The following is a 26095-nucleotide window of genomic DNA, read 5'->3' on the forward strand; positions in this document are numbered from 1 at the left end:
TCTCTTTGTTGAAGTGCAGCCCGGTGCTTGCCTGCCTCGCCCGCTCCCACCCATACCCGCCTCTACACCACACTGAAAATCGGTGCTTCAGTTAATAAATAGTTAAATATTAGTGATTCCGATATTATATGCTGCTGTGGTACATACAGGAGAGTATGTTAATTGTCTGCGCGGTTATATTTAAATATTAGTGGCTTCGAAATTATATGCAGTTGTGGAACATACAGGAGAGTATGTTGATTGCCTGCGCGGTTATATTTAAATATTAGTGATTCCGATATTATATGCAGTTGTGGAACATAAGGAGAATATGTTGATTACCTGCGCGGTTAAACGGATTTTGTTTCCCTTGTGTTTTGGGAAATAATTAGTGTTTATCAAGTCACTAAAATGCGTGTACAGGTTGTCGTCGACTTGTGTGCACGTCGGAGCCTCGTCACGAATGTACATGAAACAATTCAAAGTTAGTTCATTTATTATACACCCGATACCCATCCTATGGGCGGTAGTGGAAAAGGTTACAGAGGTACATAATGGGCTCAGGAATTGACCGCCAAAATTATTTTAGCTTAACAAGTATTAGTCTTGATAAGCTACAGTTACACAAATTTAATGTGTATATCAACATCGTGTTCGAGAAAGATCACAAGTACAGTCTCTACGCTAAGCAATGTATTTGCGGTGAGGTATTTTCATTATTTGATTTGCTTATCATACATACACCTCCGACCCCCACCCGGCGAGGGAAAGCTTCAAAGAAAGTCTGTGTCATAATTAGTTTCGCGGGATTTATGTCGAATTTTTGTTTTCTTTAATTTCTGAATTCGTGCCCCCCCCCCCCCCCCTCCGCACACACACGCGCTTACTTTCACACTCTCGCTTTTCAAGAACACGACGTCATTGATTCAAGCACAGGAAACAAAAGTGCCAAATAAATATTAGAAAGTTCCCATTTTTCAAAGAGTGGTAGACGGTTGGAACAATTGAGAAGGTGGTGGAGGTCAAAACCGTCAGTAGTTTCAAAGCGTTATATGACAAAGAGTGCTGGGAAGACGGGACTCCACGAGCGTAGCTCTCATCCTGTAACTACACTTAGGTAATTACACACACACATCACCAGTTGATTGACAGTTGAAAGGCGGGCCGAACGAGCAGAGCTCAACCCCCCCGCAAGCACAACTAGGTGAACACACACACACACATTTCCTGGGACGAGAATAATTACCTGTTATTTACACTTGAGTTATTACGTATTCGACACCATAATTCAGAATATTTGTAATGAGATAGTTGGGTCCAGACGTGACGTGGCTTATTAACATAAACCATATTAAAACAATAGAACCTTTGAAAGACACATTCATTTGCGTTCATTTCGTTTTAAACAATTATAAAGAATGACATTGACGTCGCAACAAAATTCATTAGCAAGCAGCTTTGTGTAACAAAAGTGAGGACTGAGTCAGCACTTCTGGATTTGCATAATTGTGCAAATTTCTCAACAATAAGCAACATGAGCTCAACAACACTGTCTTTCCTTTAATAAACATCATATCAGGTAGTTTTGTATTACACTGGTTCCAGTGACTGGAATTACTGGTTCCAAATATGTCATAGGAACAAACTCTACTGAAGAACGACTGTATCACATGGAAAGTGAGTTCACCAAGTAAGGAAATAGGTGGCAGGGAAGCTATAGAGTTAACTAGGTTGTCATGCAATCCGTCCTCCAAATAGTACGTCGCATTTTGACGTATACTTAACCTAAGGCCTCCAAAAAAATTGTAGCGGCTCGCATAATTGACATAATGTTTCACTTTTTGTTCATGGGTCTTCTAGTAGATTAGGATATGGCACTTTAGTACGGCAGTTTTTTGACGTTGGGAACGAAGGCACAATAATACTGATAGGGGGGATAAACTAGATTTATAAATTTACACAAAAGTACAGGTATAGGTTAGCACAGGATCGAATAACTGAAATAATGATACTATTTGTACAAGTTATATGAAACAACCTTGTAACTAGAATGGTTAAGTAATTGCAGAGGTGAGATATTTACGAAAAAGTCTCTGGAAGGGAAGTCGATGTTTTGCCTCCCTTCTTCCGCCCACCAGTGACGTCATGGATCCACAGCGTTCGTCAGACTCCCTTGCACATTTTAAAAGTAAAACTGTTAATAATATATGTGCTAATTCTTAATTGTCATAGACTTTATATGGAATTACACTAATATATATATATATATATTTAGGAATGAAATCGTCTGCATTGTTTATTATATTTATGGTTTATACGTAGGTATAAATTGTAAAGGTTTGCGAGATATTTTGTAACATATACGAACAAGCCTGAATGGTCCTCAGGCATATATGCAACTGAAAACTCAGACCCCAGAAGTGACTCGAACCAATACTGCCAGGAGCACTCTGCAACTGGTGTACAGGACAACATATTTTGTAACATTTATGAGTGACATTGCGATTATGTACATAACAATACTTTATCTACATTAATTAAACTGTCACTATCCACTACTAATTGAAATTCCCAAATGACTTTAAATTATCGATCATTATATACATGTTAGCCTTAAGACTAGTCGGAGACCCACCGCTGTGCGCGTCTGTGGTTTTGTGAGGATGTACCTTTAACCTACAGGTACTTAATATAATTACCATTCCCCAGGATGCAACCACAACAGTTGACTAATTCCTAAGCATTTATTTACTGATGGGTGAACAGAGACATGAGGTGAAATGAAACGTTGCCGAAACATATTTGTTCTGACGAGGTAATTGAACCCGGGACCTTTCAGTTGTAAACCAACGGCGCTGCTCACTGCGCTTATAAAATTATTATTATTATCTAATATACGTTAATATATTTACCTGAGAGCCACCGTCTCTTTATATGTGGACATATGTAAACAATTATTTTACAATATACGACATTTATTGAAAATATATCTATATCAATATCAAAATTGATATTGTATTTCAGACCAAAACTATTAGGAAACTTTGTATATCTCCTTCGTAAACAAAGAATATCAATAAATTGTTATTGATATTCATGTAAATTGTTAAATTGTCATTAATTTTCTAAATATCAATGCCATCTCAGCTAGTTTATTTATATTTCCGTAAATCCGGATTCCGGCTCCGAACGCACGTTGTTGACAAACAGGCAGCGACAATATTGACATTTGCGAGAAGTTCAGCTGGACGAGACACTTGACCGAGCCGGTGGCAAGGTACTGATGCTGTCATAGTGATGCTCTGGTTATACCAGTGCAGTGCCAGACTCTAAGGTTTTGAGAGCCCGCGTTATCCCGTCCTTGATATAAATACATACCGTCTTCAAGGCCGTGAATATAAATGAGCCCGAGAAACTGTAATATTCGTGAAATTTGTTATAATAACTATCGCGGTGCTGACACTTCTAATAAAGTAAAAAACCTAATCAATTAAATTTTGTACTTGCAACCAGAGTGAACAATGGAGTGTGCTGCAATAAAGCTTCTGATCGACACTCAACATGAAGCATATAAAAATGCATTGGAATTGTTTGTCACTCAGTTGACAAATAAAATTGATGCTTCCCAAGTGCAGATACTGGAACTGGCTAAAAGCCTGGAATACATCCAAGCTGATGTTTCCGATTTAAAATCCCAGGTGAAGCAACTTGCTAACAATAAAGCTGACGATAAGCAAAATACCCAAAATACCATGAAGTGGCAAGATCGGATTCGCTCCAGTCAACTGACAAGAGATGCAAACCACATCACAGACAGTCATCCCACCCACACCAGTCTCTGTATCGAAGGAATGGATGAACTCGAACATGAAACATCGGAGCAGTTGACTGCCAAGGTATCTAAGTTCTTGGAAGAGAAGCTGAAGATGTCAGGTGTCCCCTTGGAACAAGTTCATCGCGAGGGGCAGCAACAAGACCACCGTCCACGCCCAGTTATCGTTACATTTTGCTACTACAAGGATCGATGTGCTGTGCTGAGATGCTCTAGGATGTTGCAGGGTCTGAAAATATACATCCACGAAAATCTCATTGACACATCGCAAAGGATGGTGAAAGCTAAGGAAGGAAAAATGCCTTATCTTAGTCACGCCGAGCTGATTGCGAAATACAAAGATACAACCTCTCATGATGCCTTCAACTGTGCGATCCTGCCTGTAACAGAGTCATCATCTGCCCCAACAGAAGCTGCCATCCACCAGCAAGGCGTCTCCTCCACTCCTAATGCTGATACGGTGCGGACCTGAGCCCCTGACTCCACTCAGCATGCAAATTGGGTTCTGCGTGGCCATAAGAAGTAATGTTAGCTAGCACATGTAGGTCATCAGTAAACTCATTAACATTTTTGTGAGGTAGCTACTAACAAAATGATTTTTGTGTGTATGTTTTTACTGTGTTACCTTTTGTATGTCATTACTGTGTTACCTTTTGTGTGTTATTACAGTGTTACCTTTTGTGTGTCATTACTGTCACCTTTCCTTTCAATTTTGTTGATGGTAATAAATTGTCTTTTAGCTATTTACACTGTTACACTGAAATATAAACACGCAAAGCAGTAAACGCTCTCACGATACATATTACATCTCCTTCATAGTGTAAATATTGTTTTGTTGGCCTGCAACTCTCACCTTGCATAAATAATTGTCGATGTTAGAGATACTCAGTTTAGCATGTGTAATGTTTAAGTTCAAAATACAAATGATACACTCCATAATAATATTTCAATGTCCTTAGTTTTTTATACACATTATATATATATTATACAAGAAGATACATTGGATTTATGAGAGTACACAGCATGGATTTTTTACATTCTTGCAAAGCCACTAACACGCATAACCTTTCGGGCAACTTTCTCCTTACTCTAACATATAATTTTAAGTAGGTAATGTGTAGCAAAAATTGAAGGATATTAACAAGTACATTGTAAGAAATTTGTAGACAATTAATAGGTACATTATAGTAAAATTTGAGGATTATCAACAGGTACATTGTAGCATAATTTGAGGATTATTAAAAGGTACATTGTGGTAAAATTTGCGTTCAACAGAACAACCATGATATAAGTTGATATCAGTGATTACAATGGTGAAGTTGTATGGCTTAAGAACATATATTAGGGGAGTGGGTAAGTAATTATCAAAAGAAGATACCGAACCGGGAAGGCTATGAAGGTTATTATTTTGACATCTGGGGGAGTGGGTAGCACAAGATACAGTGCGAGTTTGAAGCACTGGGTAGGGAACTATGAGGATGAAATTAGGTTCTTTTTTTATTTTACTGTTGAATAAGGCATAGGTTGAACAGCTTTTTAATTCGTTAGGGAGTGAGTTCCATAGACTAGGTCCCTTTATTTGAGCAGAGTGTTTACACAGATTTAGTTTGACTCTGGGGATATCAAAGATATATTTACTTCTGGTGTAATGATTATAGGTTCTATTACATCTGTCAAGGAAGAGTTTCAGATCAGGATTTGCATTTAAGAACAAGGTTTTGTACATGTAAATGGTACAAGAGAATGTGTGGAGTGAGTTTATGTTTAGCATGTTTATGGATTTAAACAGAGGGGTTGTGTGTTGTCTGAAAACAGAGTTTGTTATTGTCCTGATAGCAGATTTTTGCTGGGTGATGATGGGCTTGAGGTACTCTGCAGTGGTTGAGCCCCATGCACAGATACCGTATGTAAGATAGGGATAGATTAGCGCGTAGTATAATGAGAGGAGAGCAGAGTTTGGAACATAATATCCTATTTTAGATAAGTATACCGACCATTTTTTAGACTTTTTCTTTTGGTTATGTGTTGTATGTGGGTGCTGAAGTTGAGTCTCTTGTGGTATGTATAGGCCAAGAAATTTTCCATAATTTTTATTGATGATGTTAACATTGTCTATCTGAAACTGAATTTCATTTGATGATTTTCTTCCAAATAAAATGTAGTAGGTCTTTTCTATGTTTAGTGTGAGCTTGTTAGTCGACTTCCACGAGTGGACTTTTTTTAATTCGTTATTTACAACATTATTTAGTGTGTGTGGGTTGGGGTCTGAGTAGATGAGGGTAGTATCATCAGCAAATAGTATAGGTTTAACATCACATTTAAAGTGACTAACTATTATACTGAATCAAAACATTGTAGGAGATAAAGTACACCAAGAGGCGTACATATAGAGAGTAACTTTAATCATGAACTGAAGTCTGGATTAAAGTTCAGTATAGATTATTTGGTTACAGACTAAGGTGGATCACGGCCTTTATGATCCTCATATCGATAATCCATATCCCTTACAACCAAAGACTGACCAAAGGTTAATATAGGTATTGATGGCATGGCAGCAGTTATTAAATGCATGTCAATTCGAACTGGTGTCACTGCTAATGTTCGTTACTGTTGATGTATGCTAGTGATAGCAGTTATTGACGTAGTGTCTATTATTGATGACGTGTCGTTCACAGAGGTGTGCTGGTGTCATGCAGAGCTGGAATGTCAGGAAGGAAAGAACGATGTTGATTGTTGGTATTGACACCACAGGTAATTAAAATAAGTAATGATAGAATGACAAGTGCATTTGATCATTCACCTTAATTCTGCACTTCAACAAATGTATCTGCCTGGTGATTGACAGTGACATCTTGTCAAATATAGGGAGCATGTATGGAAAAAGAAAGCTTGAGCCTTTCTTCCTGATATTGTATCAGCACTAAAGATACATTAAAGCATCTATCAGTGATTCCTGGGTTAAGAATTATTATTATCTCTTAATAGTCAGTTAATGAGTATTTTAGCACCACTAAAATAATGCAAATAATTTAATTAAAACTTACAAAAGTACAAAGAAATACAGTTACAGTTATTTGCTCTAATATACTATGCATTATACCACTGAATTTCCCACTTTCATGAGACAGGATTAAGGCATCAGCTCAGGGGAAAATAAAAGAGAACATTATATTGATATGAAAGTTATAGTTGATAAAAGAAAGTATAGTTGATAGTTATAGAATCGACTTGAGAATGGTCTAGGATGGGCCGAAACCTTGTCGTCCCTTAACCTTCTAGTATGTGGTCTGGTCATTATAGTTGATAAACATATATCCCTTTGTTCACTCGTTATGAAACCATATTACAGTAGAGTATATAATATCAACATACTCCAGCAATTCTTGCCACTAGCACCTCACCCCTTCATTAGACCAAGTGTACAGTTATCCTCATTAAATATACCTAATTTTTCGTGAGGCTACTAGAGCAACCTGTCCTCTTAAAAAGAACGTCGCTTTTGGCAGTTTGCCAGTATGGTCGAATATGGACGTAATTTGAAAATGAAAAAAAAAATGAAAATAAATTATGATTCTTTTTTTCAACTCTAGTGGCCCCGATGGGAACAGGAAGTCGTCGGATTGTCAAAGAATCCCTTCCACCCCATTATTCCTGAGCATTTTGTTTATCTGGATTTTTAATTGAAGCAATGTCTTAGCATTTACGGCTTCAGCGGATAAAGGCGATTCCATACATCGGTTTATGACATTAGATGGGGTTCCCTGCTGTGCCGAGATCTCTCTCACTCCTCCCACCCCATCTCTCTCTCTTCCAGTCTTCCTCTATCTTTCAGCTCTCTTCCCCTATCTCCCCTTTCTTCTCCCTTTTCCCATCTCCACTTTTCTCCCTCCATTCTTTTTCCCTATCCCCAATCTCCCTCCATCTTTTCCCCTATCCTCAATCCCTCCCTCCTCTTCTTTTCCCTCCATCCTTAATCTCCTTTCCTCTCCCTGTCTGGAAAACAAATCCCCAAATTTTAAACTTTATGAAAAATAGCAGTAGCTGATATTTCTTAAAAGGGGGCACTGGACAGACCTCAACTGGCCTATGACACTTCCATACCGTCCACGTGCCATCATTTTATGGATATAAGCTGGAGGTGCCTCGTTTTGGCCAATTGGCCTTCTGCAGTTACCTCCATTCTTTTGTTACTGAAAAAATTGTATGAGGCTAACTCCAAGGCCTCCAACATTGGACAGACAGATTACAATTACCTTTTATAGATATAGATAGAATGGTGAAAAAGCATTTCGAGCTGTTTCTGTCCTACATTGTAGCTTGTTGAACTTGAAGCTGTTGCCCCTCGTATACAATACACTTGATCTTTTAAAGAAGGGGTCTGGATTAATATCCTCCAACTTATTCAGTATTATAAATGCCTCGATGAGATCAGCCCTGTCATGTTTAGTTTGCAGTTCTGTCTGTTCTGTGGCCCAAAGTCGTTCCTGGTATGTCTTTGGGTTCTGTTGATTATTCCAGAGGTTTGGTTGGCTTTATTTATTCTACTGCAGATTCTACTTGCTGAGCAACTTTTAATGACTGCTGGATCAAAACTCCTAGGTAATTTTCTTCATCAGTTTGCTACATGATCGTGTTGTTGATGCCATTGCTATATCCTATACCTTAATTTATATGCAAGGTATTGCATTTTTCAATATTGAAAATCATTTACCAGTCTTCTGACCATTTGTGGAGTTCAGGTAGATCGCCTTGTAAGGCCTCAGTATCGTATTCACTTCTCATTTTACCATAGATGTTTGTGTCACCTGCAAATCTGATGATGTGGTTTCTAACATTCTCAGCTATGTCGCTGATATACATTGGTCCCAAGATGGCATCTTGCGGTACTCCGCTTACATTTTGCAGTTAGATTTATTTCCATTTAGGACGACCATTCCTAAAATTTTACAGCTTATTCCATGTGCTTGTAATTAACGCGCCAGTATTTCATGTGGTACCTTGTCAAAAGTTTGAAAGAAGTCCATGTAAACTATGTGGACTCAGCTGGTTACCGTATCCAGAAATGTGAGGTTATTTAGACAGAATTTTCTAAAAATAAAACCATGTTGTGTTGATTGTACAATATTGTTCGTTGTGGGACGCCGAGTGATTCTCTTCCATAGTATTATTTTTTTTTTTTTATTTTTGTTATTTATATATACAAGAAGGTACATTTACATATACAAGAAGGTACATTTATATATACAAGAAGGTACATTTACATATACAAGAAGGTACATTTATATATACAAGAAGGTACTTCTGCTCTTTATGAAGATGTGGACACCACTTGTATATTTCCAATCTAGATGGACTTTAGATGGTCTAGAAATTGTATGAATAAGAGTTTCAGTGGTTCCTCGGCCAGTCCCCTGGGGTTTTATATTCTTTTAATTTCCCAATTTTCAAAATTGCGCGTAATGGGGATATTCCTTAATTCATATTGCTATTTTCATGGGAATATTCCTTAATTCATACTGCTATTTTCATGGGAATATTCCTTAATTCATACTGCTATTTTCATTGGAATATTCCTTAATTCATACTGCTAATTTCATGGGAATATTCCTTAATTCATGCTGCTATTTTCATGGGAATATTCCTTAATTCACTCTTTTCTCCATCTTCAAACGTTTGTGAGGGGTATTAGAATGTTGTCTAATCTTTCTAGTGTGAACACTGATGTAATGATCTGGGGCTCAGATCATTGGTTCTCCCTTCTCCCCTCTTTTCCCTCCCCTTCTCCCCTCCTTTCCTTCTCCCTCTCCCCTCCCCTTGGCCGTCATTCGTCTCCTCCTCTTCCCCCCCCCCTGTCGCCCATTTGTCAGGGTCAAGAGGTTGACCTGAGGGTAGGGTGGTCGTGGATACCTTGGCTTCTCCCACTCAACTTCCCCACTCAGATATTTCCCTCTCCACCCCCTCTCATCCCTCTCTATCCCACCGCTGCCACCATTGTAACGACCGCTACCCTCTGTCGTAATAACCGCGGCCTCTATTGTAATAACCCGATGTCCCCCAGTGTTAATCCTGTTATCTTGTTATCTCTCGTGATCGTAATATACGCTCTCTGTTGTACATCTCTGTCTCTCTCCACTCAATACCCCAGCTTAACACTGTTACAGTCCAGTATGACCCCTCACTGGACTGCCACGTATGTAAGAGGAATATTAAATGAGGAAGATACACCAAGGACAAGGGTTATTAGTTAAAAAAAAATAACAAAACACATTTACACTGCCACCACCTTCCCGACCAACCATACCTGAATGTGTCTGTCACCGATCCCCCAGGAAGGCAAGGAATCAGTAACCATGGGACTCCGGGTAATATGAACTTCAGAAATAAATTTTGGAAAATTAGTTTGTGTAATTTACGTTACTAATTTGAATCCAAGGGTAACTTTAGTATCCATTAATAGTAGGAGGACATGGGGGCTTCCAATACAACACCTAAAAATGACAAAGTAGCAAAATATATCAAAGGGGAGTTAAGTGAATACCACTGGACAAGCTATACAATTTATTTTATGAAACATGTAAATTAAGACAATTTGAACACATCACCTATTCTATTTCCCTAGAGGCACAATGGATATTTACCGAGGACACAAAACTCAAGTGCACTATACCTTAAATACCCGCACCACGGCCAAGATGTTGATGGCTGCCCTCAGCCCCGAGGATACGGGCTTGCGGCCCTGTTCCTAATACACTCCCAAGACACACTGATGAAATTTAGTTTTTCCAACTTATTGCTGGGAAGGATTGCTCCTCCCACCATCTAATACAGCCCCAGGGCTCCACCCATTATTTTGGCCCTGGCCAACCATTTAACACGTAGGCCTGAGGTCTGGCTCTCTAGGGCCAATAAGGACTTGGCCCTTATCTCAGGCCAATCACCTTCACTGATCTGTCGTGGAAAGCTACATGAATTCCTGAAGATTGAGTCAGCTCTCCCCAGCTACAGAGAAGGGGGACAAGGCGCGTCTATGGAGCCCAGGCACCTGCGAGCAATGTTTACAAAACTGATAATTTATGTTCAAGCCTGTCTCCTCTAAGATAGGAGTAGGGACATTTGACTCTGCCTGGTATGGGGAAGGCCGCTGCTGAGAGGGACAAGGGGGAGTTGTAATGATCTGGGGCTCAGATCATTGGTTCTCCCTTCTCCCCTCTTTTCCCTCCCCTTCTCCCCTCCTTTCCTTCTCCCTCTCCCCTCCCCTTGGCCGTCATTCGTCTCCTCCTCTTCCCCCCCCCCCCTGTCGCCCATTTGTCAGGGTCAAGAGGTTGACCTGAGGGTAGGGTGGTCGTGGATACCTTGGCTTCTCCCACTCAACTTCCCCACTCAGATATTTCCCTCTCCACCCCCTCTCATCCCTCTCTGTCCCTCTCAGCAGCGGCCTTCCCCATACCAGGCAGAGTCAAATGTCCCTACTCCTATCTTAGAGGAGACAGGCTTGAACATAAATTATCAGTTTTGTAAACATTGCTCGCAGGTGCCTGGGCTCCATAGACGCGCCTTGTCCCCCTTCTCTGTAGCTGGGGAGAGCTGACTCAATCTTCAGGAATTCATGTAGCTTTCCACGACAGATCAGTGAAGGTGATTGGCCTGAGATAAGGGCCAAGTCCTTATTGGCCCTAGAGAGCCAGACCTCAGGCCTACGTGTTAAATGGTTGGCCAGGGCCAAAATAATGGGTGGAGCCCTGGGGCTGTATTAGATGGTGGGAGGAGCAATCCTTCCCAGCAATAAGTTGGAAAAACTAAATTTCATCAGTGTGTCTTGGGAGTGTATTAGGAACAGGGCCGCAAGCCCGTATCCTCGGGGCTGAGGGCAGCCATCAACATCTTGGCCGTGGTGCGGGTATTTAAGGTATAGTGCACTTGAGTTTTGTGTCCTCGGTAAATATCCATTGTGCCTCTAGGGAAATAGAATAGGTGATGTGTTCAAATTGTCTTAATTTACATGTTTCATAAAATAAATTGTATAGCTTGTCCAGTGGTATTCACTTAACTCCCCTTTGATATATTTTGCTACTTTGTCATTTTTAGGTGTTGTATTGGAAGCCCCCATGTCCTCCTACTATTAATGGATACTAAAGTTACCCTTGGATTCAAATTAGTAACGTAAATTACACAAACTAATTTTCCAAAATTTATTTCTGAAGTTCATATTACCCGGAGTCCCATGGTTACTGATTCCTTGCCTTCCTGGGGGATCGGTGACAGACACATTCAGGTATGGTTGGTCGGGAAGGTGGTGGCAGTGTAAATGTGTTTTGTTATTTTTTTTTAACTAATAACCCTTGTCCTTGGTGTATCTTCCTCATTTAATATTCCTCTTACATACGTGGCAGTCCAGTGAGGGGTCATACTGGACTGTAACAGTGTTAAGCTGGGGTATTGAGTGGAGAGAGACAGAGATGTACAACAGAGAGCGTATATTACGATCACGAGAGATAACAAGATAACAGGATTAACACTGGGGGACATCGGGTTATTACAATAGAGGCCGCGGTTATTACGACAGAGGGTAGCGGTCGTTACACTGATGCAAAGTATTCATTCAGTGTTTTTTGTTTTTCGTCCTTATATAGGCATATAATAAATATATAAAGGCATACTCCCTATATATTACGGGCTATTCATGCCCGTGCCACCTCCTGGATGGCTTAATCTTATTTTTTTTTTAATCAATCAATCATCCTTATTTAGGCATATAATGACTTGGGATCATTCTTAATATTTTTAGCAACTTTTTTTTCATAGTTGGCTGATCTGATTTCCTGGGTATCTGAGTTTTAATGCGCTTTTGTATACTGTATCTCATAATTTAGGTGATTCATGGGGAACTGATACTTCTTCCAGAGGAAAAATCTTAATTGTTAGAGCTAATTTTACTACCGCTATCATTCATCTAGTTCTTTTTTGTTTTCTTCTCTTTCCTTTCGCGTGTTTTTGAACAAGTTTTGTGATGCCCTTTGTGAAATATACAGTACTGTACAAGCAACTATACCCCCCTCTATACAAAACGCTTACCTGATTTACCTGAGGGTCACTAACCCTAGTGGCCTCGACGAGGACAGGAAGCCGGAGGCTTAACGAAGGTTCCCCCCCCCCCATTTGCCTTAATGATCTATTCCAGGTAGATTTTAAAAAAACACAGTTTCGGCGGGTAGGCGGTTCCATGAGTTTATTACCTTGTGGGTGAAAACGCATCTCTTGTTCTCTGTCCTACATTGAGGATTGTTGAGCTGGAAACCGCTGCTTCTTGTTTGTGTTACATCTGACCTTTTGAAGTGATTGTCTGGATCAACATCCTCCAACTTGTTCAGTATTTTAAGTTTCAGTGAGATCCTAGTTACAATTAATCTTGTCTCATTACCATAAGCTGTGTTGTCGCACTCAATCCACACTTCCTAGCACAACTTATCCATACATCCCTCTTCTCGGCCACCCTCTCCTCCTACTATCAAATTTATTAATATACTCTTTCATTAGGTTACTATATTCATTTGTTTTTCACACCAAATCATTTTAGTGTGGTCTTCTCAGTCTTGCAGTTGATTTGACTTTTGCACTCTATATCTATCTATAACATTTTCCTTCCTCACTCAGTTCTCCTAATACCACACATGCTTCACATACTCTCCATTTCTACTGCTCTAATTTGTTAAATTACATGATAAATGCTTTTCTGGATAACTTGAGAGTCAGGAAAACAGGGATACAAATAATGGGGTTCCACTGTATACTGAACAATCAAGGTAACACCACACAGTTCTGGCATACACCAATATTAACATAAAACTAATAACCCATTACACCATTAACTCTTACACTCTGGACTAGTCCCAAAGGGAGACTCTAACCCCAGTTAAAACTAAGCATCCCAGTAGAAAGGAGAAGTATACAAATTTGGTACAAAAATGTGGATGGCATTACAAATAAAAGGGTAAAGTTTCAAGAATGGGTGACAGAAAAGGATACTAGGTAGTAAGGAAGGAAAGGATAAGCAGGGGGGAGGGTAGAACACATCCTACTGGTACATCAGTATTGAAACTTTGAGGAAATAGAGTTCCTGGAGGTAACCAACCAGCATGACTATATATTAGGTATGATAAAAGTACTTACTTATCAGTGACTCTGAGGAAGTGAGGTCTAGCTCTTGCGATACAATTTAAATATTTTGATATTCAAATTCTTTGTCGAATTTGGACTTAAAGTTGTGGATGGAGGTGGGTTTCACTTCTTCTTTCCGTACATTTCACTTGTTGGCCACCCACATAGATTACAAGTATTTCCTTACATTTCTTTGACTCATTTGCATTTGCACCTTCCACTTATGTCCTCTCATCCCTCTTCTCAATTTTTAAGGGGCTGTTCTTGTCCACCTTGTTTATTCCTCTCTTGTTGCAAACCTCTTAAGTTTTTAAATTTTGGTTTTATGATTCACAAGGTGTGGATTCATGCTGGTGCTACATATTCCAGTATTAGTCTAACAAAGGTTGTGCAGATTGCTTTGAAATTCCTGATTTAGGTTTTAAACGATGTTCTAAAGCTTGCCAGCATTCCTTATACCATCAATGTTGCACTGCTTATGTGTACCCTTGGTGTTAGTGTTGAAATTATATCTATTAACAAATCTCTCTCTCTTTCCAATTCCAGCAGCTGCTTTCCTCTCATGATGTAGATACCCCTGTTCTCTATTCTCGTTTTCCTGAAGGCCAGTAAACAAAGGGTCATAATCATTGCCCTTTCTAATACAGTATATGTAAATGACGTACCAAAAGGAAGGGGAGGGAGGGAACTATCAGGAGAAAGCACCAAACTATTACATCTATATAGGACTTGGAAGGGGTTAGGATGAAGATTTGGGATGGGACGGGGGAAAGGAATGGTGCCAAACCACTTGGACAGTCGGGGATTGAACGCTGATCTGCATGGAGTGAGTCTGTCGCTCTACCGACCAACCCAAAGGGAGTGAACTCGTACATGTCAGTGTTTACTCGATGCAAAGCTATTGAGAAAAATAAGAAATGAAAAGCACTGTAGGGTGCTGAAACAGGGAAGCAACCTTGCTAAACTTCAGGAGTGGGCAGCTGAAATACAATCCAAATGTGTAAGATAATGAAAATAGGGGTAAGGGAGAGAGGAGACCTGTAGGTAACTGCACCGTAAGGGGAAGGTAACTACAGTATAGGAAACAATAAGAGAAAAAGACCTGGGAGTGAATATAATTCCAACACTAACAAGAGAAGCTCAAGTGAACAGGATAATAGCAGCAGCATATAGGAAGTTAGCAAACATAAGAACATCATTCAAGAATCTAACAGGAGGCTTTCAAGTTCATGTACACTGCCTTTGTGAGACCATTATTAGAGTTTGCAGCACCAGCATGGAACCCACACTTTACATAGACAAAATCTAGAAGTTCAGATGCATGCAACTAGATCAGTACTGGAATTGAGAGGGATCAGATATGAAGACATGTTGAGGAAACTCACTCACAGCCTTAGGAGAGAGAAGAAACAGGGAATATGATATCTACATACAAGATCCTGGGGAAAGTGACAATGTGGAAAAAGGAAGCCCACTTAGATTTAAAGAAGGCAGGACAAAGGAACAAAAGTGGAAGCTAGGCACACAATTGAGTAGAGATGACAGGACATTCTTGTACCCTGTACAGGTGGTTGACAAGAAGGTTGTATTGAAGGAAGAGGTTGTTGAAGCCAACTCCATTCACAACTTTAAGAACAAATATGGAAATCTGGAGGCAGTCCTGGTATAAATGGCTAGGAGGCAGGCCATAAAGAGCTAGATCTCACACTCCCCTAGTCACTGATAGGTAATAGGTAAGCACATTTAGGTGAGTAGAGCGCATGCACAATTTGTAGTATAAAAACTTTTCACAGCATTTAATAGAATTTGATCAGTTCAAAACATGCCTGACATACTTAAATCAGTACATTTGAAAAATACTGTTATACACAATTTTCTAAAATACTGTAGTTACTTAATGGGTGGTCATTTTGTAAATGGGTTATGCAATAGAGTATAATGAAAATCCATAATTATAATAATATTTTCAGTATAGTCTTCAGTTCTGTACTGTACTTTTTGTCACCTGTCCTCTATATAAAAATGTGCAAATTGACCCTTAACCTATACTTCAGTAACTTCCTTCAGGTCATCATTACCATAGAAGCATCACACGCAGGAGTGAAGTTCCAGGATTTGAAATAGAGTATAGTAGTTGCGTGAGGCCAGATAATGGCTGCATGTTAAGTGATTAAGTGGCTCAAACCACAGCTGTGAATACACATCTAAGTGACGTAGTATATGAGTACTATACATTATCATGGGTCGTGGAGGTGAATAGTAATGGAGGGAATATCATAAACTTCATTAGGACATGGTACAGTAATTTCAAAGGAATCAGAATCAGCTTGTAGCGGATTGGATCAAAGCCAAGTAGGAAACTGTTCTAAATAAAGTGTCTCAGGACCTCTCATGTTTGCTATTTATTTAAATGACTAACACACAGAACTGAGCAGTAATCTTAGAATTTTAATAAAGAATAATGGCATGTTTATCTTTTATTAATATATTGTTCAACATCAGTATTTGAGCATGAATTTTGCGGCTAGATAAACTATTTTTCATAACTGAAGTTGGCTCTTCATCTTCATTCCACAGCACATTATATTTATCTAGGACTCACATCCAGTGTTTTTGCCTCTGGCCTTAAAAGTAATGCAACTCTTGATGGATCTTTGGTGTTTAACAGTACACTGTATTTAATTTTTCATATAATTCTATTATCATCATTCAACACTTATTATATATGAATAAGAGGCAATCAGATATCAGTCCACATGATACTTTCCTGTAGACTAAATATCAATATTACTGCATCAAAATATTTTGAAGCACAGTAGGTGTTAAAGTAATATTTACATATACAGTTTTAATTTCTAAAAAAAAAAAAAGTACAATTAAAGTGTATGTTTTTTATTTTATTATAGTTTAACTTATTTTAGTTTTGTTGATTTTTTTTTTATTGAAATTTATGAACATTTTTAAACTAAACAAAAATAAATAAAAGTAAATGTTATTTCTAGACATTTTGAACAGGCCTGTATGAGAGCCCTTATTCTCAAGATAAACAGGTACAGTATTCTTTTTTTTCCTAGCAAACTAAACCTTGGCTTTAAGTTCACCTTCAAATTGCACATCTACTCCAAAACACAACTGTGACAGTGGCAGGCACCAGCAAGTGTACAGGTGCATCTCAGCAATTGTGCTAATTGGGCATCTTTCAAGCATCTATGCAACTCTAAGCATTGTGCTATCAAGCCAGCTTCTAATAGCTTGTATCAGACCTTGCATTTATTATGCTTAGCACCTGGGTTGCTCACCGAAAATGTGTAACGCTCAGCACTTGTGCAGCGAGTAGTGAGAAAGGTATTTTATATTATAACACGAATATGTTACAGGGCGGCGGGCGACAGGTGGTCTCTCTCCACGTGGGCCAAGCCGGTGTACAACTTGGGCGTGTATGCTGGGAACTGTTTTGCCTCGAACATGGTATCTTCCCAGATGGTGTACCCTACCCAACTGTGTGAGTATGGTGCATTTGCTTTATCTCATAGCTACATGGAACTGCAATTCACACTATAGGTATTGTGAATGTCAACACCTCATTCATGTAGAGTCTAGACCATAAGGGTACAAGTGTCAATTGACTTCTTATAGATTTTTGTGTGCCTGCCACGACTCAGGTGATTGAAGTGTTACAGGAAGCTATATAAAGTAAAGGGGAATTTGTGAAAGGAGAAGAGGAAGTCATGAGAAAAAAGTATTATTCTGGTACCATGAAAGGTTTGATTTGGAAGAATAAAGTTGTAAGAGATGTGGCAAGAGAGTCGCATTGAAGGAGTGGCAGTGCCTGCTCTTATACTCATATGACATGAGAATGAAAAAAAAAATTAGAGCAATATAAATGGATAACATGATATACATTTGTAGTGTAAAAGAGGATAAATAATTAGTTGTTAAAATATTACATTTTATGGAATGCAACAGCTGGTAAATCATACAAAATTGAAAAAGTTTATCGAGATAGCTCGAATGAATTTGGTAAAATTGCACGCAAGTGAATGTGAGAGTAGGAGAGAAAAGTAAGAAAGATGGGTAGACATGATGAGCGTATGTGTGAGAGGAAACCAGGATTTAGTGTGAAAAACACATGAGAAATACTGTAGTGTCAAATGTTAGATGAAACCAGGGTACTAAATAGGGACTGTCTGATATAGAGTATTGTACTTCAAATGATGATTCACAGGAAGAACTCTACACCCAATTGTATAAAGTAGTTGGGTGCTGCTGTTGATGGTTTGCTGGATCATGTGACAGTGCAAAGTTCACATGATCCTTTGTAGTATGCAAGACTGGGTAAATAGATGTTTTTAAATATTGTTAATCTTCTTTTGCTATACTGTACTGTACTGTATAGTTGTCCTATTTCCTCTCTGCCGAGTTTTCCTCAAGCCATGAAAGTGGGAAACGATACTGATGTCATATGATGATAGTTAAAACACTACTAATATTTCTAAACCTGTTAAGGGTATAAATTACATATTTTGACCAACACTTTGTAAACAATTTCAAACAAATACCAGTAAGTTCCGTGTAATATTTCTCGCTGTGAAAGTCATATTTGATAACAAAAAATTATTTAATTTAAAGTGCAATATGTTTCAAAAATACTTTTCCTAATGTTTCCTAATACTTTTCTCAGTTTTGAGTATTTCTTACGATACAATTTTCCAAGTGGTTTGAATTTCCCATTACTAAACATTATACAGAGATTATTCCAAGGCAGGTGAGCTATAATTTCATGTGAGAAGAGATTCCATCAACTCTATTTGTTTTATCTCATAAAACACACACAACCTTGCTTTAAGAAATGTTGATAGGTAAGATATAAAAATAAAGCTCTGAGGCCCTTTCGTGTGAAGTGAGATTTTATTAATAGTCATTAAATACTATCTATTTAGTATTAGATAGATAAATAGATAGTATTTATTTATCTCTTCCGTGCTTAATAAGGTGTCTATGGTGTAGATTATCATCTGCCTCAGCTGATGGTGTTAGAGGCAATATGAATACATACATTTTCTTAAATTATATCACTGGAGTTTGTTAGACAGCATATAACTCTGGAATCTATAAATGTTCACTTTTGCTGTCAATTCATTCAGTTGCAGAGATGTTGAATGGTATGTTGACAAACACTGGGCCAGTCTGTGACATCATTTTATCATACCTGATTAGATCAGAAAGAGATCATTTAAATATCTCCCTCTTTGCCAGATCATAAAAAATTTAGTTTTACTACAGAATATGTAACTTTGTTTCATATGGCTTTAAAGCCTCACTTTAGTTATAATAAAATACAGTCAAGTACTACATTATAGTGATTGCTCTGAACCATTTACAGTATTTGATTCAAAAATTTTTAAGATTTCAATACATTATTAGGCTCTCATGAATTCTTTCCAAGTTTGGAATTTTGCATCCTTGATATAATCTTGCTTGGTATTGCATTCTAACCACACCAGGTAAACTCAATGTGCCTATAACACTTAAAATTTGTTTTTAAATAGTTTTACAAACATACAAACATCTAATATTTTCATGTGTCCTGTCACTAAACGTCAGGCAAATATCTCTCTCAACAGTAATGAGGAATCATCCTTGGATCCTTTCTTTTCTGAAACAAGTGATGGAAAAATGGTGCCCAGGTCCATCTTCATCGACTTGGAGCCCTCTGTTGTAGGTGAGTTGAAAGCTTTCATCAGCCATACTTGCAGTGGGTGGAGTATAACATTCTCTGGGTCTATCTTCAGTACCTTGTTTTGATGTTAATTATCAATGCGAAAACCAGCATTGAATGTAATGAAATGCCAGTTTCTGGATGAGCCCCAGAGGCTCCCTGACGCTACCTTACTGATCAGGAGCCATACTACTTGAGTGTCGTTAGTCGCAGAGTTCCTTATAAGCCTACCGGGGACCACAAGCCAGAACTTGGCCCCCCTCAAAGAAGTGAAGGGAGCAATGGCCTATGAGCACTTTACATGTAAAGTATATCATATTTGCCATCGACCGGGGAAGGTCCCAGAAAGGCAGGTGAATAAAAATAGACCACTGTCTGGCTGAAAATAGCGAGCTATGTCCTCACAGTGAAAAAGCACTTGTGCTTTTGTGGGTGGAATTACATAAATATTTCTGATCCTTACACTGGTCTCTACACTGTGAACAGGTAAAACTTACCCTTGCTGGTGGTATAGATGCATTACAATCTATATCTATTAGTGAGAATGTCTGTCTGTCTGTCCAAGGCCCTTGACACTAGCCTTCCCCAACTTTCACATATGAAGCAGAGATAGGCAATTCCCATCTGGGCAAATCCCGAGATTTAAGGCAAAGAAGAGAGAGGACCCATAAGATAGGGAGGGGGGCAGAAGGTGGAGAAGGGAGATGTCTGCATTATAAACAGGGAAGGCAGCATGGACTCAATAAGGAGAAAATGGAAGATTGACAGAACTTTTATGAAAGTATTATTGATAAAGAATATAGTTAAACTAAACAAGGTTGGAGGTTAGATGCTTATGGCTAGCCTCATCCCACTTTGCAGAGTGAATGGTGATGACAGCCGATGTCATCCAACTAAACAGCCTAAATCACCATCCCCAACTAAACAGTGAAATGTGGCTGGGAGAGTCCCTAGATTTGTCACTCATAAAACTTAATGTGACTGTACTCCCCCTTCATATAGTCTATAGGTGGCTGCATAAATGCAGATGTACCCAAATGTGTTAATAAAAAAAAAATTGAATTTAGTACAGTATTACATTTTCTGAAAGAGGAGAGAGGAGAGCGAAGGGGTGGATGTTTGAGGAGTGGTAAGGAGAAGATGGAAGGGGGATGCTGTTTGAAGAGAGGGGGAAGGATGGAGAGACAGGAATAGTGGAGGGAGAGATGAGAGAGGGGGGATGTTGGAGAAGAACAGGGGAAAGAATGTTGGAGAGGGTGAGAGGGGAGATATTGGGAAGAAAGTTTGGGGGGAGAGGGGGGGGGGGGGATAAGGAAAGAGATGAGAGAGGGTAGGAAGAATGGGAGAGACCTCAGCATAGCTAGGTAACCTCCCCCCATTTACCATATAAGTGATTTACTTACATTGTTCCCATTATCTTGAAAGATGAGATTCGACGTGGAACACACCAGGATTTATTTCATCCAGCAAATCTGATTACCCACAAGGAGGATGCTGCTAACAATTTTGCAAGAGGTCGCTACACCATTGGCCGGGAAGTTGTGCATACTGTAATGGAGCGCATCAGGAGGCAGGTTGAAGCCTGCTCTGGTCTGCAGGTATGGCATTGTCTTGATGCGACTAATTTTACAACAGTTGTAGTACTAAGTATTTTATTGTCCTGGTGTATAAAATTTTACCTTTAGCATATTTAGCCATACTGTAGTTATTATCAGCATGTCTGTATATAGCCTTCATATAAGTTGGCATGATACATTGTTAGTATGAAGGCAAAGTGCTGGGAACTATATCGTTTAGCATTCACACGTTTTTAACCTTCATAGCAGTAAAACCACAATACATCCAGATCTTGGCATAAGCCATGATTCTTCATATAAAGCCTCTCTCTCTCTCTCTCTCTCTCTTTCACATATCTCTTTGCTTAGGCCATCCTTTAGATTTTTAATCCGCATCCTGTGGGGGGGACGGGGTTTTCAACAGCAGTCCCCATGATGCAGTGGTAAGTCACTCACCCCGCGTTTTGCAGATTTGGCCTGGGTTCATATCCTGACCTGGGTAGGGTTGACTAGGTGCCAATCCTTAACTGTATGCCTCTATTCACCCAGCAGTGAATGGGTATCTGGTTGTTAAACGATTTGGCAGGTAGTATTCCAGGGAAAATTTAGATTAAGGAAATACTCAAAACATTATGTGTGCTAGTGGCTTTACAAGAATGTAAGAACTCTTGTGTATATATAAATAAAAAACAATAAAAATCCCTCACAGTCTTATAGCATCTAGTTTAAGATTATCTTTTGAAGTTTTGCATACGATCATTTATATTGCATCTCCATATATTATGTGTAGTAGCTTTATCTATCAACACTTCTGTAGCATCATCTTCTATCAGCACACCTTTGTTCAACAAGTTGCAAATGATGTTGAATAGAGGAGTAGATGGCCAAGTAGGTCTCAGACATTGGTTGGGAGGATGGCTAAACACACCCAACACTCAAAATCCCCTAGGCATCCTAACCCAAGTGTGCATAAGGCTCAGAGTTCTTCTCGCTGCTGTCTTTGGTGTACCCGGAAAGAGCAGGTGGAAAAAACTCTGCCAACCTTCAGACCTGAGCAAACACAGAAAATACACTCCTAGTTCAAACTCCTAATTGAGACAAGAGTACACCACCAGTCTCATAGGCCCAAAGAGCCATTAACTGTTTTTCCCTAGAGGCTTTTGAGGTGTTGACAGGTGGAGCACAAGGCTATGCTGGCATATGCAGTATCATGTTACTAGCCTAATCCAAAAACAAATAATGTGTATGTTTTGCTTCAAAATTTAGCAAACTTTTCAATGGTGTAAGACAAGCATCAAAAACCTGAAATGTTTGTCTTTTTCTCATTATATAGATAGATATATATATATTGCAAATACTGCACCTTAAATACATACAGTAATTGGATATTTATGTCTGAATATACTGCAACTAGCTCTTCCCATTTCTTGATGGTGGAGGTAAATATTTTACCACCAGTATGCATAACATTTGGAGAAATATTCACCATTACAGGTATATATTTAGTTTTCTTCGTCTTAATGCAAGTCATTCCATAACATTGCTTCTCCCTTTTGTTTTCCAATACAGAATAGAACATATTTATCATGCTCAAAATATATCTTAAAAATCTAATTTATTCTCATATATATATATTATATTAATAGCATTAACAACTGAGTACAGTAGAGTATATTGTTTATCATTTCCTGACTTACAAAACAAAAAAAAAGTCAAATCAGACATTAAATTAAGGCGTGCCAGATTCTACCACTTTACAATTTTGTATTATATTTGCTGCACAAAGATAATTAATTTGATACAAAGCATTTAATTTTATTAGTAATTCCAGAACAATTTACAGTATAAATTTAGAAGATAATATTTCCATGGATTAATAACGATTTATTCTGGCAGGGATTCATATGCACTCATTCCTTCGGTGGTGGCACTGGATCTGGGTTTATGGCGCTGCTGTTGGAGAAGCTGCTCCAAGAATATTCCAGCACCAGCTTAATGAGATTCTGTGCATTTCCTTCACCACAGATGTCAACAGCAGTAGTGGAACCTTATAACACTATTCTCCACGCTTCAAATACCATGGAGTACGATCACTGCGCTTTTGTATTTGACAATGAAGCTACATATAACATGTGTGTAAATAAATTAGGAATTGAACGCCCAACTTTCTCAAATCTGAATCACCTTGTTGCTCAAGTTATATCTGCATCTACTGCCTCTCTCCGATTTGGTGGTTCCCTCAATGTAGATGTACGAGATTTTAATACAAACTTAGTGCCTCTTCCCCGCCTTCATTTTCCAGTGATGACTTATGCACCAGTCATACCAGCAGACAATGCTTATCGAGAGCAACAATCTGTTGCAGACATGACCACAGCTTGTTTTGATCCCTCTTCACAAATGGCAACATGTAATCCAGTTAATGGCAAGTACATGTCATGTTGCTTGCTATACCGTGGAGATGTAACGCCTAATGATGTGCAGAGGGCTATATCTGCTATAAAACTCAAGAAAACTGTTCAGTTTGTGGAATGGTGTCCCACAGGTTTCAAATTAGGAATCAACAGTGGACATCCAAAGGTGCTCCCAGGTGGAGACCTAGCCAAAATGAGCAGAGCTGTATGTATGCTAGCAAATACCACTGCCTTTAAAGATTCCTGGGACCGCATCAACCAAAAGTTTAATCTAATGTACAGCAGACGTGCATTTGTACACTGGTATGTTGGAGCAGGTCTAGAAGAATCTGAGCTTACAATTGCTCAAGAAAATTTGGCTCAGCTTGTGAAAGATTATGAAGAGGTTGATGGTGATAGTACTGAGGAAATTGATACTGATGAATTTTAAAGAAAGTTTAGGGTAAAAGCTCTTCAAGCTTACAGTGACAAGACTCCTATCTGCCCATGCTCGCTTCCCTGTTGCTCAGATAGAACTACTGTAAGTGTGGAGAAATTCAACCTTAATCCCTATGCATACCTGTTCCTGTTCCATGCATACACACACTTATATGCCTGGCTGAATTGTTGGTCAACACCAGCCAACATAACAGACTTCAGAGGTGGTCTTGACCACTGTCAGCCTGTTGACTTTTTCCGCTTCGGCGTTTATCTGCGCTCGATGCGATCTGAACTGTCATTCTCGGGTTGGCCTTCACAGCCACAGCAGGTGTTGCATCCAACTAGACACCCAGGGCACAACTCTATAACCCCATGGGGCTGATGGATGCCTACTAAATTTATGTATTTAATCCATGGACAATAAAAAGAAAAGACAATAGCTGAACAACTATATTGTTAAATAATCTTGTATAAAATATATTTTTTTCCTAAGGTGTCATTCTTTAATATATTTTACATTATATACAATGATTCTACTTATGATTTGGTATATAAGCATTGCTATTTTAGGTGAGTGGCATACTAAAATATAAGATATATATAATCTAATGCAGTTTAAAATAATAAATATGAAAGGCAACTCAATAAATCCATGTTTTCCAAACCAATGATGTGCTAAGTCTTCTGTACTCAGTGAAATATATAAAGATAGTATACAGAAAGATAGCTATAGCTATATCTCCCACATATCCCAGCAGTACAAGCACCACCACAAGAGCACGTTATTCTCTATATTATAATGGATTTTGTACTTCAATAAAAGTTTCTAGTCTAATATTTCATTTAATACCCATATACAAATATATTTTCCATAACTCCATGTTGTATCACTAAATATGTTAAATTGTTATATATTTACCTAAACAATTTGAAATTGTTTCAATAAATACAATATATACTACAAGTGCTATAAGCAAAGTGGAGATGGTGATAAAAAGTACCCAAATAACCCCACCAGGGCCAGTGTGGGTACTACTGTATTATAAGGTATCTCCTCTCTTTAATTTATCAAAATACAGTACTTTACTTTTGGATTTATTGGCACTCATGCCGAGTTGTTAATAGGGCAAGTGTGCACAATCTCTTTAACGTGACGTATCAATGACAAAATCAGTGGGACCTGTGATGAGGATTTGAACCAATGCTCTGGGTACTCTCAAGCACATGCCTTAGACCACTATGCCCAACATGATCAAAAGAATCCCAGGTTACAATTATTTTGACCATGTTGTGGTGTAGTGGTCTAAGACACTTGCATAGGAGTACCCAGAGCATAGGTTCGAATCCTCCTCATGGCTCCTACTCATTTTCTAAAGGCAAGAGTCCTGGAAATTACATAAGAAATATATACCAATCACCAAAAAATTACAATACTGTACTTAAGATTATTATAAAATAGGGAAATCTATTGTAGATATTCATGTCTGTAGTACAGTACTACATTTACATTACATTTTCAGAAGAACCAGAGTTACTACAGTATTAAGATTAGACATGGCAACTGTGTTGTTCTCTATGCTGATTATTGTCAAAGCAAGTGACATACATGTTTGTTCCTTCAAAAGAATACAAATACAACATACTTTGAGTTTTGATCAAGTTATACATGATTCAAAGATATAATACTGTACCATTCGAAAATGATATATACCTGTCTTAAATGTTATTCACAAGATTTGTCAATAACATGCAGTGGCAGACCGTATACTGTGAGTGCTGCAGCAGTGAGGTACCAGCGGCAAAGGAAACGCGATCGGGCGACCAAAAGAGCAATATCCGAGGGAGGTGTGGCCAAGGGAGTACCTGGTTCACCATCTTCACCACGCAATGCTCGAATCATTCCCCGAGTGAGGACATCCGTGTCTTTGTCCGTAACATCCCACAACATTCCTACTACACATGGGCTGTAAAAATAAGAGGCACAATCAGCTTCATAACTTAAAAATCACTTCTGGCACAA

The 26095-nt window shown here is 38.7% G+C and overlaps 2 protein-coding genes across 5 annotated transcripts in view; one reads left to right on the forward strand and one right to left on the reverse strand.

The window, feature by feature from the left end:
* LOC123773900 (tubulin alpha-8 chain) lies at positions 1–24910 on the forward strand. Of its 2 annotated transcripts, none has more exons than XM_069318623.1 (6): positions 1–153; positions 3493–4271; positions 17344–17468; positions 19591–19688; positions 21111–21283; positions 23138–24910. In XM_069318623.1, the coding sequence occupies exons 2-6, from the start codon at positions 3501–3503 to the stop codon at positions 24083–24085; spliced, it is 2115 nt and encodes a 704-aa protein (XP_069174724.1). In that variant the 5' UTR covers positions 1–153; positions 3493–3500; the 3' UTR covers positions 24086–24910. The 2 variants fall into 2 exon arrangements, with proteins under 2 accessions (XP_069174724.1, XP_069174725.1); XM_069318624.1 differs by lacking the exon at positions 1–153 and adding an exon at positions 3035–3256.
* Positions 24510–26095, reverse strand: part of Sse (extra spindle pole bodies like 1, separase) — a 19170-nt gene continuing 17584 nt past the window's right edge. For all 3 annotated transcript variants that reach the window (XM_069318626.1, XM_045767846.2, XM_069318625.1), the window contains exon 12: positions 24510–26039. In XM_069318626.1, the coding sequence (XP_069174727.1) occupies positions 25799–26039 (241 nt within the window). In that variant the 3' untranslated portion in view covers positions 24510–25798. The remainder of the gene's footprint in view (positions 26040–26095) is intronic.

This window comes from Procambarus clarkii, chromosome 91, assembly GCF_040958095.1.
Source record: "Procambarus clarkii isolate CNS0578487 chromosome 91, FALCON_Pclarkii_2.0, whole genome shotgun sequence".
Lineage (NCBI taxonomy): Eukaryota > Metazoa > Arthropoda > Malacostraca > Decapoda > Cambaridae > Procambarus > Procambarus clarkii.

Excerpts from the sequence above, each read along its gene's own strand:
- LOC123773900 (XM_069318623.1), top strand. The coding sequence starts at position 3,501 with ATGGAGTGTGCTGCAATAAAGCTTCTGATCGACACTCAACATGAAGCA. Across the intron at positions 4,272-17,343 it reads CCACTCCTAATGCTGATACG|GGCGGCGGGCGACAGGTGGT; the intron begins GTGCGGACCTGA and ends AATATGTTACAG. Across the intron at positions 17,469-19,590 it reads GGTGTACCCTACCCAACTGT|TAATGAGGAATCATCCTTGG; the intron begins GTGAGTATGGTG and ends CTCTCTCAACAG.